The following is an 18188-nucleotide window of genomic DNA, read 5'->3' as shown; positions in this document are numbered from 1 at the left end:
TTAATCACACTTTACTTTATCTCTTTTAAAGTTTATTTCTACTGTTGAACACAAAAGATGATATTTGGAAAATGCTGGGTGCTTGGACCTATTGACTGTTATATTTTTTGCCTAGTTTGGAAGTCAGTGGATCCCAGTAAACACCATCTTCAAAATATCTTCTTTTGTGTTCAACCGAAGAAAGAAACTCAAAGAGGTTTATAACCACATCAGGCTTATTTTGGATGAACTATCCCTTTAAAGGGCCATGACACCCCCACCTTCGGTTCAGGTCCACCTTAAATTTTTTTCAAAAGATGCATCATAATGGGCGTGGAACTCTGCGAGCAAAGGGCAGGAGTGGGCATGGCCAGCAGAGCAGGGGAGCAGGAGGAGAGCTAACAATCAAAATGAGACCCAAACCATGAGGAGACCGATGATTTAATAGTTTACAAAGTTGAAATGCAAAGAAATAAACAATAAGCCCTGCTACATTTGTCATTTGTAATTTCATATACACATAACCACAATTTATATTATTATAAAGATACTCGTGTTCATATAAACACTATAAATTAAGACTTTTCCCTCAATCCCCGGCTCTGAATGCAGACTCAGTGCAGCAGGTCTCTTGCCCTGTCTGTTTCAACCATTAGCCCTGCTGGCAATCTAGAGGATTTAGGCGAACACGGCAGCATGACGATGTGTCTAAATGTGAACGAACTCCTGATAAAAGACAAAGTCTGCCATTCTCCAATTCTCTTACTGCTCTCCCAACAAAAATGCTTGCAGCGCACACACACAGCTTTGCTGTATCGGCCCTGACAAATCGGGGGAAAAAACATGCAACAAACCCCCTGGATCATGAAAAAAAAACTCATAAGACCCTTCATATAAAGCTAAATACTGTGTGCCGTGGGTCCGTGGATGCGTCTCACCCAGTCATCATCAACGTAGGATTACAGCTTGGGACTGGCAGTTTTGCTTTGCCTTCAGAAAGCACGTGCTATCATGAATAATTAAGAAGCCAACTCTTCTCATTGGATAAGAAAACTCTGCTATGAATAATAATGAGAAACCGACGAGTCATCTTTGCACTTGAAGTTCTGCGCTACGTCGCAGACTTTGATCCCGCTCCAAAAATCATTTTGAACACGGAAGCTGAAATTGGCTGAAAAAAACTAAAAATTATCCAGTTTTCCCCCACAATTAAAGCTAACAGGTGCTAATATTGTCTTAACTGATGCTCAACACACACAAAACACACTGTTAACACTGTTAAAATCTAAAAAAAAAAAAAGATCTCAAGGGTTTGGTGAACCTTTAAGCCTGGGATGTCCAAACTCGGTCCTGGTGGGCCGGTGTCCTGCATAGTTGACCTCCAACTTGTTTCGACACACCTGCATGGAAGTTTCTAGTCTACCTAGAAAGAGCTTGATTTAGCTGGATCAGGTATGTTTAATTGGAGTAGGAAATAAAAAATATATATGACACCGGCCTTCCAGGACTGAGTTTAGACACCCCTACTTTAAGCAGAGGGACTGTAGAATGCATGTAAATTATTACAAATAAGTATTATATAATTAGTTACACTTTATTTTACAGTGTCCATGTTTCAGTGTACTTGCATATTAAATCAATGAGTGCTACTAATAAACAGCTTGCAATTGGTAAAGAGTTAAGGTTTTTTAAAAAGGCAAATAATAAACTTTTATGTTGATTCAGCAGTAGCTTGTTTGACCCATAACAAATTTGTTAACTGTCCTGAGTAACATTGTTCTATGACCAATGGAAAGTTTTTACTGTCTACAGTTGCATGTGTGACAAGAACAATGCAAAATAGAGAGTTATCATTTAATTATTTAAATTGTTTCAGTGTTTAATATTTAGTGTTTTTTTTTTCTTTCAGAAATCTGGCCCTTTAACTGGTGTCCCCATATCAGGGGTAAGACTATTAAATAATTATTTTTAATTTAACAGTCACATTTTTTTCAGTGATTGACTATTGCAATGTTATTATGTTATTAAAGTTATTTGAATAGTCAGATCCTTAAGATATAACGCAGAAATTAAAAACTTTCTGTAGTCCTTTACGACCTTATTTTCTATTTCCAGTGTCTTGGTGACCAATCTGCTGCTCTGGTTGGACAGATGTGCTTTAAAGATGGACAAGCTAAAAATACGTATGATTTAGTTTTGTTAATCTGTATTTAATAAGCAACAGTATTACTGAAAACAATCTGTTGTTGTCTTTAAAACCTAATTGTGACAGCATGCAGGTATTAAACGGATGGTTCACCTAAAAAAGAAAATTATATCATTAATAAGAATTTATTTGGGTTTTGACTGTGTTTTTGGTTCCTTGCCTGACTTTGCAAGTCTTATAGGTGCTATATACTGCATTAATTCAATAATTTAAATTGTTCAAAAGAGGACAAACTCTTGGTGCGTGTGACTAAAACAGCAAATCTTTGTGATGTATCAAGAGCCGCAGTTTCCAGTGTAATAACACCATCCCACCAAGAAGAATGACCAACATCCAACAGGAGTAACTGTGGATGCAAAAGTAAGCTGCCTTAAACGGTGTCTGGGTGTTAAACCAGATTGTATCCAAAAAACATAAAACCCCAGCTGCTTAACTCACTGCAGAATTAAATGTGCACTTGAATTCTCCTATTTTAACCAAAACTGTTCATTGCGAGCTTCACAGGGTAAATATACAAGACCAGGCTGCTAAAGCCAAACCTTTGGTCACTTGCTAAACTCGCTAAAACGTAGCATTTGGCCAATGTTAAAAGTATTTTTCAATGGTGTCTGCTGTGAAAATCTGGGGCTGTGGAAAATGTGAAAATGTATTGTTCTTTGAGGAGAGTACCTTCACTGTCTCCAACATCTGGCGAAGTTACAGTGTGGAGAAGAAGTAAAGACGTGTACCACCAGACTGTTGCATGACTTGCCACTATTCTGGAAGAAGCATGATTCAAAATCCCTCTGGCCATTGTGCAGTACTTGTATTTTCAAGCCAAACTGATACTGTATTTGCTGCAAAAGGAGGCCTTGTACCATACTAATGAATTATTGTGGTGTAAAACCAGGAATTTTAGTTTCATTGTCCAACAAAAATGGCACCTTTTATGGCCCATTTCCACAGTTTGGTACAGTATTAATTTATATCCATTTCCACAGTCAAAGGTACCAAAAAAGTTAACTATACCGTACCACTTTTTTGCTACCCTTTTCATAGAATAATTTGCACAACAGAATTGTACCAAAAGTGACAGCTTGGAGTATAGCCAGACTTATGGATTACTGATAAACTAATATTAATCTATATAAATATAGCAGTTTATTTTTTAATCAGCTCAGATGTTTCCGAAAGGGCTGATTAGCGACTTTTGGAAATTCTTAAATCCAATCAGATCTGCTAAAATGTTTTCAAAAAAGTGTGTCATATGCATCAGATTTTTAAATCATCATCAGATGCATTTTTATCAAATCTGGTTCATAGAAGTGTTAGTTATTAACATTTATACATGAGAATTTATGTATAAAACTTTTTTGTTGGAAGTGATTTTCACATGCAAAATGGTTTTAAAATTTAATCTAAATTCATCCAATATTTTAATTTTTATTCCAAAGATGATTAATGGTCTTAGAGGTTTGCAAAGTCATGAGGGGGAGTTAATGTCAAAATTTTAATTTTTGGGTGAACTGTCTCTTTAAGACTGATGGTATATTTTTTATTTAAAAGTTTTGCTTCTCTTCATCTAATCTTTTTTTTTTTTTTTTGCAGTTATGGGACTGGTTGTTTCTTGCTTAAGAATGTAGGAACAAAGGTATTGAACATGCATATATCTAATGTACATTGTTTCTGTATTTATTTAATCTACTTTTGTTTTGTTTTAATTTTCTGAAGCCTGTTATGTCAGACCATGGACTTCTGACCACGGTCGCATATAAACTAGGGCGGGACAAGCCAGCCTGCTATGCGCTAGAGGTAGTGTTGTGAAATGTTGCCATTGTTTTACATTTCATACTATGATTCTTGTCTATGTCTTACCAAAATTTAAATCCTGTATTGTTTCAATGAAAGTTTTTCGTGTCTCAAAAGTTTTATTAAATTCATTATATTTCTCATAATCACATTCTGATGTTATAGTTAATTATTTACTCTTATACCTTGGGGCTCTTGAGTGCTTGATTCTATTTGGCTGGTGACCATTTTTAAGGACTTGCATAGCTAAAGTGATTCAGGCATTGACTATATTACAAATTTGTCTCACTACGCTGAAAGATTTTATTGATTTCACTGTAAACAACTGTCAAAATTCAAATCAAAATAAAACAGAAGTCTTTGAATGAGACATAAAAAAGTAGTACTGTACACAAGTTATTTGAGGACAAAATCCTGAGACCAAAGTCAGTCCAGTTTATTTGAATAATTAAAAAAAAAAGTACACCCAAGGTGTAAAAGCCACTCCACTTCTTGGTGTAGCCACATTTCCACCTCATATATGCAGTACATTTCTAATAATTTGATGGCACACTGTCAGTTATTCCTTACTTAGTCATTTTGTTCTTTTCTAGGGTTCAGTTGCCATTGCAGGAGCAGTTGTGCGTTGGCTAAAGGATAACCTTGGGATTATCCAGACCTCTACAGAATTGGGTATCTCTGAATAAAAATTATATTTATGAACAATTCATGTAAAATATTTAACACTGTTATTACTACTTTTTTATTTATTTTTTTTACTTTTCTCTTTTTAACTCAGAGAAACTAGCTGCTGATGTTGGCACATCATATGGTTGTTATTTTGTTCCTGCATTCTCTGGGTTATATGCACCATACTGGGAACCAAGTGCCAGAGGGTTAGTAACTGATCCATTTATTTAAAATTTTCTTTGGGGCTGATTTTAAATTTATTGATATAAAACACTGCAATGTGAGGAGAATAAGCATTGCAGTATAATAAAACTTTAAATCAATTTGCAATCTTTTGTATTATTGAACCTCTTTCTACTGTTTCTACAGGATCATTTGTGGTCTAACACAGTTCACCAATAGGAGTCATTTGGCTTTTGCAGCCCTTGAAGCTGTCTGCTTCCAGACTCGAGAGGTATTCATCAATTAGTTTGTATGGTCTGTTTTGATGTACATTTACCCTTTGCCTATTTTTAGAGTTTTAGGGATGTATGGGATTTTTTGTACTATATCACATATAAACAGGTAATAGATACTAATATTTTTTCAGATTCTTGATGCAATGAACCAGGACAGTGGAATTAATCTCTCTCAGCTCCAGGTTGATGGAGGCATGACATCCAACCGATTACTGATGCAGCTGCAAGCTGACATACTGTGTATCCCAGTCGGTAAAATGCCCTTTTTTTAATCAAAACTCATTTGAAGGATGAAGTTCTTTAATTTTTGATTTATTGTAATTTTGATTTACTGGTATATTTGTATTAAAAATGTATATGGAATGTAAATAGTTTTTGTTTACAGTAAAGCCGTCCATGCCTGAGACCACGGCTCTGGGTGCTGCCATGGCAGCAGGAGCAGCTGAAGGGGTTAGTGTGTGGAGCCTGAACCCTGAAGATCTCACAGAGGTCACTTCAGAAAAATTTGAACCTCAGATCAATCCAGAAGGTAAAGGAATCTAAAGTACAGCACACTACAGATTTTATTTTCAGTTTATTGTTGATTGACATAGCATTGTTGAAATTAGTCCTCAAGGTAGCTGTGGCACATTAAAACTAGAAAAGTAAAGTTCATAAACAAACTTTATGGTGGCTTAAGAAAGCCTAGTTTGAAAGGTTGAAGTTGTTTTGAAGTGTAAATAATAGAAGTAATTTGTAGATAACTACATATGTTAAGGCAAGGCAGGTTTATTTATATAGCACATTTCATACACAGTGGCAATTCAAAGTGCTTTACATAAACAAGAATAAAAAGTTTAAGAACATAAAACACAAGCAATAAAAGTGATTAAAAACAGATTAAAACAGGAATTAAAAGAATGAAAAAACAAAACAAAAACATAATAGTATGATCTGTTGGACGTAGCACAGTGCTCGTTCAGTAAAGGCACAGCTAAACCGATGTGTTTTCAGTCTCAATTTGAATGTGCCTAATGTTGGAGCACATCTGATCATTTCTGGAAGCTGATTTCAGCAGCGAGGGGCGTAGTGCCTGAAGGGAGATTCACCCTGCTTTGACTGGACTCGTGGAATTTCTAGTTTATTTGATCCTAAAGAGCTGAGTGATCTGTTGGGTTTGTATTCAGTCAGCATATCTGTAATGTATTGAGGTCCTAGGCCATTTAGTGATTTATAGACAAGTAATAATACTTTAAAATATACCGTATTTTCCGCACTATAAGGCACACCTAAAAGCCTTAAATTTTGTCATAAAACGGCCGTGCACCTAATAATCCGGAGCGCTTTATGTGTGTGTTTATGTGAGTTCAAAAATCTGTAAAAATGTTGTGTGATTTTGGAAAGCGCTTTGCTTGACACAGGGACCTAAAACGTACACTCCGTATGCAGCAGCAATAAACCAATCAAAACCACATATGTTTGTCTAATGATCCCCGGAAATGGCACCAGTGAGGAGACATGCTAACGAGGCACAATTCAAACTACAAGCTATTAGTTACGCGGTTGTAAATGGGAATAGAGAAGCTGCGAAACAATTCCACATTAATGAATCTATGGTTCAGAAGTGGAGGAAACAAGAAAATGAACTGCGCCAAGTTAAGAAGATGAATCAGAGTTTCCGCGGGAACAAAGCAAGGTGGCCACAGTTGAGAGTTTTGTGAAGTTTAAAGTGAAGTTGTGAGCGGCTTGGGAGCAATGGATGACAGACGGCGAACACACTTTTACTAAGACTGGTAGGCAGCGCCGGGTGAGTTACGCCACCATATGTGAATGGATTGTGGATGCCTGGGCTAAGGTATCTGCTTTAACTGTTGTCCGAGCTTTCGCAAAAGCCGGCATTATTGCTGAACAGCCACCCGGCAATGAGACTGACTCCGACAATGATGAGAGAGAACCCAGCGTGTTTGATGGCGAAACTGCCCAGCTGTTCAATTCAGACACAGAAGATGAGGAGTTTGATGGATTTGTGGGAGAAGACTGATTAAAAAAAATAATGTGAGTGTATTGTTAAATAGTACAACTAGTTCAACAAAACTATGTTAACTGTTTTGCTTCCATTACCTTTTTTTACAGACTGTATTTTAGCGTGCGCCTTATATTACGGTGCGCCCTATATTACAGTGCGCCTTATGTATGGGTTAAGTACAGAAATAGACCCCGTAATTGAGTCTTATAATCCGGTACGCTTTATAGTGCAGAAAATACGGTATTGTGTAACTGGGAGCCAGTGTAGAGACCTGAGGACAGGTGTGTTGTGCTCTGATTTCCTTCTTCTGATCAGAATCCTGGCTGCAACATTCTGGATGAGCTGCAACTTTCTGACTGTATTTTTGGAAAGGACAGTGAGGGTGCCGTTACAGTAATCTATCCTGCTGCTGATAAAAGCATGAACAAGTTTCTCTAAGTCTTCACTGGACACAAAGCATCTAATTGGTGCAGTGTTTTTGAGATGATAGAATGCTGATTTACTAACTGCTTTGACATGACTGCAAAACTCAGATCTGACTCCAGAGTCACACCAAGATTTTTGACCTTATTTTTTGTTGTTTGACCCTTAAAGCCAAGGTACCCATTCACCTTGAGAACCTCATCTCTTTTCCCAAACACAATGACTTCAGTTTTCTCTTTGTTTACCTGAAGAAAATTTTGGCACATCCAATTATTAATTTCATTAATGCATTGGCCGAGGGTGTCAATGGGGCTGTAGTCATTAGGCAGTAAGGCTAGGTAAATCTGAGTGTCATCAGCATAGCTGTGGTAGGAGATTTGGTTCTTTCTCATTATTTGGCTTAGAGGGAGCATATAAAGGTTGAACAGCAGAGGTGCCAGAATCGAGCCTTGTGGGACTCCACATGTCTTGGGTGTCCACCTCAACCTATGGTCACCTTTACTGACATAGTAACCTCTCTCTTCAAGGTAAGATTTGAACCATTTGAGGACTGTCCCAGACAGACCAACCCAGTTTTCCAGCCTATCCAGAATATGCTGTGATCGACTGTGTCAAATGCAACACTGAGATCGAGCAGTAGCAGCACTTTTCTTTATAAGGGCGCTCTCTGTACTGTGATGTGCTCTGAAACCAGACTAAAATTTTCTAAACACCACCTGAAGTTTAGAACTTGTTAACCTGGTTGAAAACAACTTTTTCAAGGATTTTGCCAATGAAAGGGAGATTTGAGATTGGCCTGTAGTTGCTCAATAGGGTGTTATCCAGGTTGCTCTTCTTCAACAGGGGTTTAACAACTGCAGTTTTAAGTGAGTTTGGAAAAATCCCTGTGAGAAGTGAAGCATTTACCACTTTTAGAAGATCCATTTCTAAACGGGTAAACAAAGTTTTAAAGAATGATATGGGGAGCATGTCAAGACTGCAGGTTAATGTTTTCATACCTTGCACAATCTCTTCTAAGAGTTTAACATTAATTAGATATTATAATGGACTACTAGTTTCATCTTTCTCCACATACGCTCAGCTTTTCTGCACTGTCTTTTCATCATTTGGACTCTTGGTGACCTTGTCCAAGATCACTTTTGCCTGCCAGTCATCTTCCTGACTTTAAAGTTAAGAATGACATAGATGACATTGTTCCTGTTAGAGTTAAACAAATCAAAGAGAGAATCAACAGAGTCTGCAGATATACTTGGTGCTAGCGATATGGCATCATAAACTGCTCACTAGTGTTCTCACTTATGCATCTCTTTCTTACAGAGACAGATCTGTCTTTAATAGCTGGAGTGATCAATAGATCAAAGAAAATACAGAAATGATCAGATGCAACATCCTTAACAACAGTTGATGAAATGTGTAAACCTTTAGTTATAAGTAGATCAAGAGTGTGTCCACGATTGTGTGTGGGTCCTTAAACATGCTGAGTCAATTCAAAACTGTCAAAAACATTCTTTTGCAGCATTGACTTCTGGCTTATCAATGTGAATATTAAAATCCCCAACAATAGTAAAATAGTCAAATTCAGAGGTTACTATTAATAACAGCTCAGTAAAATCATTGATAAATTTTGAAGGTGCTGCTTTCAGAGGTAGACCGGAGGAATACGGTGTTGTTTGCAAGTTTGTCCTCCGGAATTAAAAACAAAAGAAAAAAATAGAGTGGGGAGAGTTTAGCTGATGCGGTTGACACAGTTGAGTCTGAATATCACACTGTGGAGTTAAAAGAGAAATAGTGTGATTTATAGGTGTAAAATGTTGTAGCACCCTCAACAGTCTACAGTATTTATTATGAGAAAGACAAGTAGGAATCATTAATAAGTCTGTGCATCATATTTTATTTTCACATTTATTGAATGGAAATGTTTCTGATTCACTTATGCAAATTTATCTTCAGATGGCGCTTTTATAGCAATGTGCGTGTGGTAGATCGCTCCCATTACAATGGAAAAACAGGCGACCGCTGCAAATTGCGCTTTAATGTTTGGCTGGTCAACTGTATGGTATGAAAACCTTATATACCTGCTAGATGAACCTGTCTCATACAGCTGCCATTGCAAGGCTCAAAGACACTTTGTAGAGTGCAATTTAACACAACTGCCTCTAGGAGTCGCCAATGTAAATAAAACAGACATGCACAAAAAATGTGCGTACGTGGAGCTGCGCACGTTCAGTTCATCGTTAGTAAATCCAAACGTGAGCGATTCAGAGCGTGAAACCTGGCCGTACGCAAAGTTTTTGTGCGTACGCAGCGTTGATACATGAGGCCCCAGCTGAAGATGGGCCATTGTTTAGGCCCTGGCGATGTGGCAAGAATCAGAGGGCTCTTCCAGGTGGGTTCAGAGGTGGTTGTGGAGCAGGCTGCTTTTTGGTTGGTAACTGCGGGCTTGCAGCAATGGAGTGTGAGAGTTTAGTTTCAGCAAACACCAGCTCCAGTTGGATTTTTGAAAAATCCAAGAGAGGCGAGCAAGGTGATAATAAGAATGTGTCTGATGAGAGCCGCTTTGGGTCTGGGGTTTCTGGCTGCTGAGATGTATTTACCTGGAGATCATCCATGAGTGCTGAAACTTGCTGTTTTGAAGCATCACAGTCTGCCTGTGTTGAGCTAAGTGTGCAGGGCGCAGACGGCATTTTGTCCGTTATCAGTGGTTGTTGTAGCTGAGTGGTTTTATCGCAGTCCTTGTAAGATGACAAGTCCACTCAGGAGCTGATTTGAAGTCCTGTGGTCATTCGGACACTTGCTAGGTGTGTGTGTTTGCCATTCAGCTCAGTAGCATACACAGCTGATGGATGATGGAGGGAGAAATAGATGTTGTCTTTCAGCACTTTTGCACCAAGCTTGTTTGGATGAAGGCCGTCTGATGTAAACAGTTGTCTTTGGTTCCAGAAGAGAAGTTGTTAATAAAATTCAGTCCTCTCTGTTACATGTTTTCTGCAGCCATACATTTAGGCCAAGAAGCCGTGAAAACCCTCTCTTTTTCCCTCTCACAGGGAGTGGTCCACTGATGAACGGCTGAATCTTCAATCTTTCAACTGTTTCCAATAACTCACAGAAATCTCTCTTGAGCAGTTCTGACTGTTCCTTCGAAAATCATTCTTTCCCACATGAATGATAATCCGTTTTGCTGTCTCATGTTTTCTAAATATGTTCTCAAGTTCTTTGTTTATATTAGAAACTGTTGCATGAGGGAAGCAGTATGTCATGGTAGCTCTGTTCCTAAACTTTTTAATTTTTGAAACTCCAACAATCAATGTTCTTATCTCGGCTGCGATCAGAGCCAAATGCTGTTGTCTAGTCGGCCTTGAGCCTCTGTTCAGTGCAGAGTTAGCTGCTGAGTCATGCGATCTCTGTCTGACTGCATTTGGGGATTCTTCACCCATATTACTCAAAACTTCATATCTGTTCAGAAGCTGTATTTGAGTCCGAGCTGTATTTAGGGTAGAAGACGCTAATGCGGCAGCGTATGATCTTCGTGATCTGACACCGCGAGTACCCTTTGGCCTTGCACCTTGTTCAACAGTTTCAATCTGTTTTTCTGTTCTCAAAACAGTAGCTGGAGTAGATCTTTAGGACTCACCGGCTGTATGCTGTGAGGCTCCACAATAAATCGGCCCTGTGTAATTCGGCAGTTCTGTTCAGATCGCTAGTAACTTTGTTTCAAGAACTACAATCTTTTGTAAAAGTTTGTGGCAGTTTGTGCAGCAGGGAAATTCCAAATGTGTTTTCCTGTCTCAGGAATGTAAGCAGCTGGTTTTGGGAGGATTGTTAAGACGATAATTCCCCTCTTGTTGGTAAAGTTGTATTCCAGAAAGTTTGTAGATTCGATGTTGATCTTCAAGCCGTGTCGTTTGAGCACTGTGCTGATAGGCTCAAGTTAAAATTAAAGTATAAAATATAAAAGCAATAGTGCAAGGAGCGGAGCAGTAGGCAAAGACGTCCGCACAGTAGCAAAGCAGGAAGTCAGAACATCCACATGAACATCCAAGCAACTGCCTAGCAACACCTTAACTTGTTAGCATGTTTCTAGTATGTCTTGGCATGTTTCTTGCTAAGCAGTTGCTGGGGTGTTCTGATTGATTGCTAAGGCGTTGCTAGGCAGTTGCTTTTGCACTCTAGGTAGTTGCTAAGGTGTCGCTAGGCAGGTGCTATGTTCTGAGGGGTTGCTAAGGCATTGCTAGAGTGTTCTTGGTGATTATTAAGGTGTTGCTAGGCAGTTGCTTGGATGTTCTGAGTGGTTGCTAAGGTGTTGCAGTGGGGTTCTGAATGTTTGCTGAGGTGTTGTTAGGTGTTTGCTAAGGTGTTGCTTTAGTGTTCTATGTAGTTGCTAAGGTGTTGCTAGGTGGTTGCTAGGGTCATATGAGGTGTTGAATTAGCATGTTTGTTTTTACAGTGAAAGTCTATGGGACAGTTGCTAGGGTGTTACAAGTGGTTGCTAGGGTGTGGCTAGAAAGTTGAAAGGTCATCATTGATAGGCATATTGGTAGTCTGGGAATAAGCCCAAACAAGGACTCAAATGCAGTTAGGAGGAAGCACAGCCCTGCTGAAAAATCCAGCTTAAACCAGCCTAGGCTGGTTGGCTGGTTTTAGCTGGTTTACCAGCCTGGTTTTAGAGGGGTTTTGGTCATTTCGAGGCTGGTTTCCAGCCATTTCAGCCTGGTCTTAGCTGGTCAGGCTAAAAAATTACCAGCTAAATACAGCTAAATCCAGCTAAAACCAGCTTGACCAGCCTGGTTTAAGCTGGACATAGCTGGTTTTGGCTGGGCTCCTAGCTTGGCTAGGCTGATCAAGTTGGTTTTAGCTGGTCATCTCCCAGCCTGACCAGCTAAGACCAGGCTGGAAATAGCTGGAAACCAGCCAGGAAATGGCCAAAACCCCTCTAAAACCAGGCTGGTAAACCAGCTAAAACCAGCCAACCAGCCTAGGCTGGTTTAAGTCATTGCTGTGGAATCCATTATTCTTTGAAGGAGACATACATATTGTATCAGTTACATATACTAAATTAATCATTACTAAAGCTACTCCTGTAATGACCAATACAAAATCTTTTTCTCTGATCAGAATCAAAACGATGCCTAAATTCTCTGATCTGAAAATGAAATAGATCTGTTTGATTCTCTGCTTTCAGCTTCTGTGAACGGTAACACGACTAAATATTTTAAGTAAATAACGTCTGATTGCACCGATACCTTATAAAATAGTCGAAACACGATTGTGACATCGAGAAAGAAAATATTTCTCCTCCAGAGAGATTGCGTTTGACCGCCTCTTTTACCACATATAGGACAGCATTTTGCTGTTATAAACTTCAGTCAAAATGCAATCTGTAAGATTGTGTGGATCTTGCTTTATAAACATGAGAGATTTACTGTCTGACTACTGCATTTGTTGGAAAGAATAATCATATTTAGGAAAAGTCAGGGTATTTTAAGTTATATCATACAGTTATTCTTGATAATAACCAGCTGGAGACGGTGCTCACTGCAGAGCCATTTGAGCAGAGCTGAGCTTCAGCTTCTCGCTGGAGCTCAGCTCTGCCCAAATGGCTCTGCAGTGAGCACCACTTGACCAGCTGTGGGGCAGAGCGGAGTGGGAGGGCTGATCCGGGACTGGCAGTCCCAGACTGGCAGTGTTCGGGCTGTCAAATTCAGGGAAGGGAAAATTCTCTTTCTTTGAGGGTTTGATGGCATTCTTAAACGCCGTTGGATGAAGAGCCCGGTCCCCCACTGGGGAAAGAGCAAGTTCCCACTTCTCCGGATGGCCCGTCTCAGAGACGATTTGCGGTCCGGTTCACGGGGGGGGGGCGGCTTACTTTTCCGCCAATAGATTCTGCCCATCGCAATTAACTGCACCACCATAAATTCCTGAATTCAAAGACAGTATTGCTGAACAGGCCAGCCTGGAATATGGGCGAGTTAAGAAAGCGAACTGTCAACTTCGTGAATATCTTATGCCAGGTTCAGCCAGAGGTGGTGCTCCTGGAACACTGATGTGGCTATCGTCTTTCTCAGGGCACACTTGTGGTTCATAGAGCACAGTCGGTTTCAGTGCTGGGCTTGTGTAACCTGCTGGAACCACCCTCGTGCAGCTGGGCCAGCGCCTGGGCTTGGAAGCGCTGGTAGGTGGCCACAGTGTGCTGGGCAGAAGCAGCCTGTGCCGTGGCTATGTGGGCTCTGGCTCCAAGGGAGGCAGATAACCAAATCTAGAGCTCTTGGACAGGAGACGACGCTGACTCTACCAGGAAGAGGCACCACGCAAGCCCACAATGGCACTCTCAAACTGGGGAATGGACTCCACCCCTTTGCTGCTCCGCCATCAAGGGTTGTGAGGACGAAGGTGCACACAGATCGGGCAGAGAAAGGTGTCCTCCAAGACTGCGTGAGCCCACTGTGCACTTATGGACAAAATACGTTGAGCCAGCAATTTTGGTTATCCCTGGAGCAGTTCGTTGTGGTGAGAATATGATCCGAACAAAAACAGATCCAACTGCAAAAGAACTGCGCCTTTTTGGACTAATTCAGCTGCCGTAGACCCATGCCATGTGCCTTATGGGATGTGGAGGAAAAATATTTGTTGACAGCGCTTTACCAACAGAGAGAGAGAGGGAAAAACATTACCTGATGGATCGTTGCTAATATTTCCGGAACATGACCATGTCTCAGTTTAGCTAAATTAATTCACGCCTCCTCCTGGAGTGACGTGCGATGCATCTTCACCATTTGTAATACTTTAAAACATTGTTTTCAAGCCACAGTCGCGCTTCATTTTCGAAATGTATAGTTTTTCTAATGTAAACAAACTATATAGTATGCTATGAGCAGGGATACATTAGCCGCGTTTCCACTATCGCACCTAAAGTGAGCGAGCCAGGGCGAGTCGCGTTTCTACGGTCACTTTTGGGGCCTAATCGGGCCAAAGCTGGGCTTTCTCGGGGCCAGCGACCGGCCTTTTTCGGCCCACCGAATACCTTGGGCCAAAGAGGGCCAGCTGGGGCTTTGGGACGGAGTGAAAGGACAGGCGGAGTTTGCCCAAGTCTGTTAAAGATGGCATGACTGCATTATTACACTAGTATTCCTATCGTACACGAGTACAAGCGGCAAACAAATAAATAAATAAGGAAAAATAACATATAGCTGGTGAGTTTAGGATAGGCTAATCTATAAAACACCTTATAAGCTGGGATCTTTTTGCTTATGATCGCCCTTATGTTTCCCTTTTAAATGTTGGCTGTTGCATTAAAAATTTTAATTTGACATTTTCTTGCTGCGTCCCTCTCGATGTTTCAATAACAATCTTTACATTATATTAAAGACACAGGAGCCATTAAAGGTTGTCGAAAGTTTTTGTCAAGCGTAAAAGGCGTGCTTGTGCGTGATATGTGCGCATTGTGAGACCTGTGTGTGTGTTGGGCCGGGCAAAAGAGCGCTTGCTTGACAGCTCTGTTGATACCTCGACCGGCTTGTTCTTTTTAAATTTATTTTTGGAGATCATACAAAATATGAATACTACAGAAAGACATAAAACTTTTACAAACGTGTCCACTTTTGGCGGCTCTAAACAATAGTGTCATATATCGCGATAGACTAGCCTATCTGTATTGAAATAATTTAAAGAATTACAAATATTGGATAGAATAAAATCACATTAAATAAATAAACCAATATAAAACAAACACAAGCTTGCTAGAACAAAATAGGTATAAAAAGTACATAAATTAAATTGTTTTAAGCCATATATAACTTTCATTTTACAATGGCCTATCTGAAAAAAATATTTTAGATATTTTCTTAAAATAATAAACACCGAATGAGGTTTAAAATATTATTTATAAAGTATTTGAATACGATAATATTAAACAAATCGTGCAAACGGAGCATTTTTGGGGTAAGGGAAAGCAGAGCTAGCCCACCTTTTTTTCTGTCACTTAGTCCTGTGCAGCGCCGCTTTAAACGCATCGGGGAAATCTGCAAATGCAAAATGTGTTCTATATCCTCAAACAAGTGTTTGTTTTTATACGATGTGGTAAAATTAAAAATTAAATGTTAAATGTGGAGCTTTATTAGTGAATAGCGGCTGAGTGCAACAAATATGGCTATATTTTATTAGGCTACTGCCTCTTATGTGCTGAAACACTTAACACGACATTATCAAAACAAGGATGTTATAAAATACACTTCATACAGAGTTATCACCGGAGAGTTTCTGTGGTTTTATATTATGGATGGGTGCGCTCACTGTGCTGGGTCCCTCCGGTGGTGGCGAGATCTAAGAGTCGATGCACTATGCCAACAGTCGGTCGGTAAGTAAAGAAATATAATGAATGGAAACACACAGACCTGTGTGAATAGACATATAATGTAATGCTGCACAGTAAGGTGTCATCTGTGTGTTTTATGTCTTCATTTTAATCGTTTTGTGATAAATGCGAGGGTGTGCTTTATCTGCCTAATTACCGCTGAACTGGGTGGGTTGTGTGTTGTTTTTATTCGTTGAATAAAAAGTGCATGTATGCAGCTATATATTTGCTTGTTTTGACACATTTAAAATGTGTGGCTAAGAAATAATTATGTCTTTTTGGTGTGGTCAAAGATAAATTTGGTAAATCCCTAATTTTAAGTCCTAAAAAAATCATGTGAAATAAAAACCAATTGCAATGCGACACAACCCATTTGCTCAAGCACAGTGAGCAAGCTCATACACAACACACAAATAGTGAAATGAATGAGGAGGCATGTGGACAACACAACATCTAAATCAAGTCATTTTAGCATGTCAAAGTCACATTTATTAATATAAAAATATATTTTTAAAGGAAAAAAAATTGTGGCTAGTGAAAATGGCAAGTGGCTAGTAATGTTGGAAATCTTTTAGCCACAGTGGCTGGTGATTAAAAAAGGTAATGTAAAGCCCTGGCTACAATGTATCATTTATTGCACTTGGTCCGGACTGAATAAAGTGAACTACAGTTGTGAAAGCACTCTAAGGCCATTTTGGTCAGCAGCGTGTAAAGATTTTGGACATCTTCTTGGATACTTTTAATGCTTCTAAACTGTTTGTTGCCATTATAAATAGCCCATGTCTAGGTAGTTGATTATGATGATGCAACTTACCCTATGCGTGCGATCTGATTGGACAGGAATCACAAGACGGATTTTTCTAATACCCTTAAACAAACAAAAAAATAAAGTAATGACTGCAGGTTGAAGGAAAGTAGTGGAGTAAAAGTACCAATGCAGCACTACAATGTACTCAAGGGAAAGTAAAAGTGCATGTTTTTAAAACTACTATTTGTTACTTTACACCACTTCAACAGATGATCTTATGAACTTAATGAAAGTGTGTTTGCATTTAAGTTTTTAGGTATAATGTGAGTATTATTTTTTACGTGCATTTTTTAGGTATATTATTTTTTAAGGTGCAGTAGGTGATCTGCCTAAATGCCAACCGGTAATAACATCTTTCAGATACAATACCTCCCCTGCTGTTCAAAGCCCTGCCGTCTGAAATCAATAATGCGCACGTTAAAGATGACAGAGACCCACTAAATCATGTCATTCGCCAATTTTTTAGCACTTTTATAATACTACAATTCTGAACGAAAAACTGCATTATGTCTTGCACATTTTCAGTTATGTAGTTTGCAAGCAAAACTTGTCATAATGTGCAATATTTCATGCATGCAGGGATCACTGGACTCATTCTCACATGCTGTCCTAAAGCGACTACTATGCTTAGTAGTTGGCCGACAACATGCAGGAGTAACACTTACATAAGCCGTACATAAACTTGCATGCTATTTCAGACTGAATATTCAAAATAGCATGTCAAAAAAATATAGGGAGCACGTCACAGGTTGTCATCGTTAAAAAATGAACTGAATGAATATAAAACCAACTTCAGCTCTTTAAAGCAGGCTAGGCAGAATAGCACCGCTTACTTATGTTTTGTTTTTTAACTAAATAAAAAATTTACATTATCGATTCTTTAAAAGGTACCTCACCTCATTTATCTAAATGAGGATGTTATAAAATACATTTTCTATACTGAGGTATGAACAGAGAATTTCAGTGGTGTTATTTAATAGATGGTGCGCTCCCTGCCCTCTCGAGACCACTCGATGTTCGAAGCCAACAGTCATCAGCGAGTAAATGAATATGATGAATGAGAACACACAGGCCTGTACGTATAGACATATACTGTAATGCTGTACAGTAACGTGTCATTTGTTTGTTTCGGTTGTCTTCATTTTAATTGTGTCGTGATGATGCGATGGTGTGCTTTATCTGCCTGATTCAATATTAAATTTAATATCCATCTCATCAAATATCTACATGAAAATGGCGGCTGCAGCAGCCTGGAGGAATGACAGGGCAGACTTTTCCTCAATCGATCAGAAAGATTTCGAGGTATGCTCGATCGAGGAGGAACTATCAGTTTTAGAGATTCAAATAAAGGGATTGCTTGAGAAACATACGGAGTTGTGTGAACGGAAAACGTTGCTAGAAACATCTCGGGCCGCGGACATTAGGCCGACACAACAACAATGGACACCATTTACATCTACACCGGGTATTCCTACCCAAGAGAGTACCTCGGCAGAAGACAGTCG

General features: G+C 39.3%; 1 protein-coding gene across 12 annotated transcripts in view; it reads left to right on the top strand.

The window, feature by feature from the left end:
- Positions 1-18188, top strand: part of zgc:172295 — a 117555-nt gene that overhangs the window by 85224 nt on the left and 14143 nt on the right. For 10 of the 12 annotated variants that reach the window (NM_001114584.2, NM_001431102.1, NM_001431103.1 and 7 more), the window contains 9 exon segments: positions 1889-1924; positions 2095-2162; positions 3773-3815; positions 3896-3976; positions 4567-4645; positions 4752-4848; positions 5012-5096; positions 5232-5352; positions 5486-5629. In NM_001114584.2, the coding sequence (NP_001108056.2) occupies positions 1889-1924; positions 2095-2162; positions 3773-3815; positions 3896-3976; positions 4567-4645; positions 4752-4848; positions 5012-5096; positions 5232-5352; positions 5486-5629 (754 nt within the window). 12 annotated transcript variants of the gene reach the window in all.

This window comes from Danio rerio, chromosome 1 (genome assembly GCF_049306965.1).
Source record: "Danio rerio strain Tuebingen ecotype United States chromosome 1, GRCz12tu, whole genome shotgun sequence".
NCBI classification, from domain to species: Eukaryota; Metazoa; Chordata; class Actinopteri; order Cypriniformes; family Danionidae; genus Danio; species Danio rerio.
The sequence above is the reverse complement of the archived record's forward strand: the minus strand, read 5'-3'. Positions and strand labels throughout refer to the sequence as shown.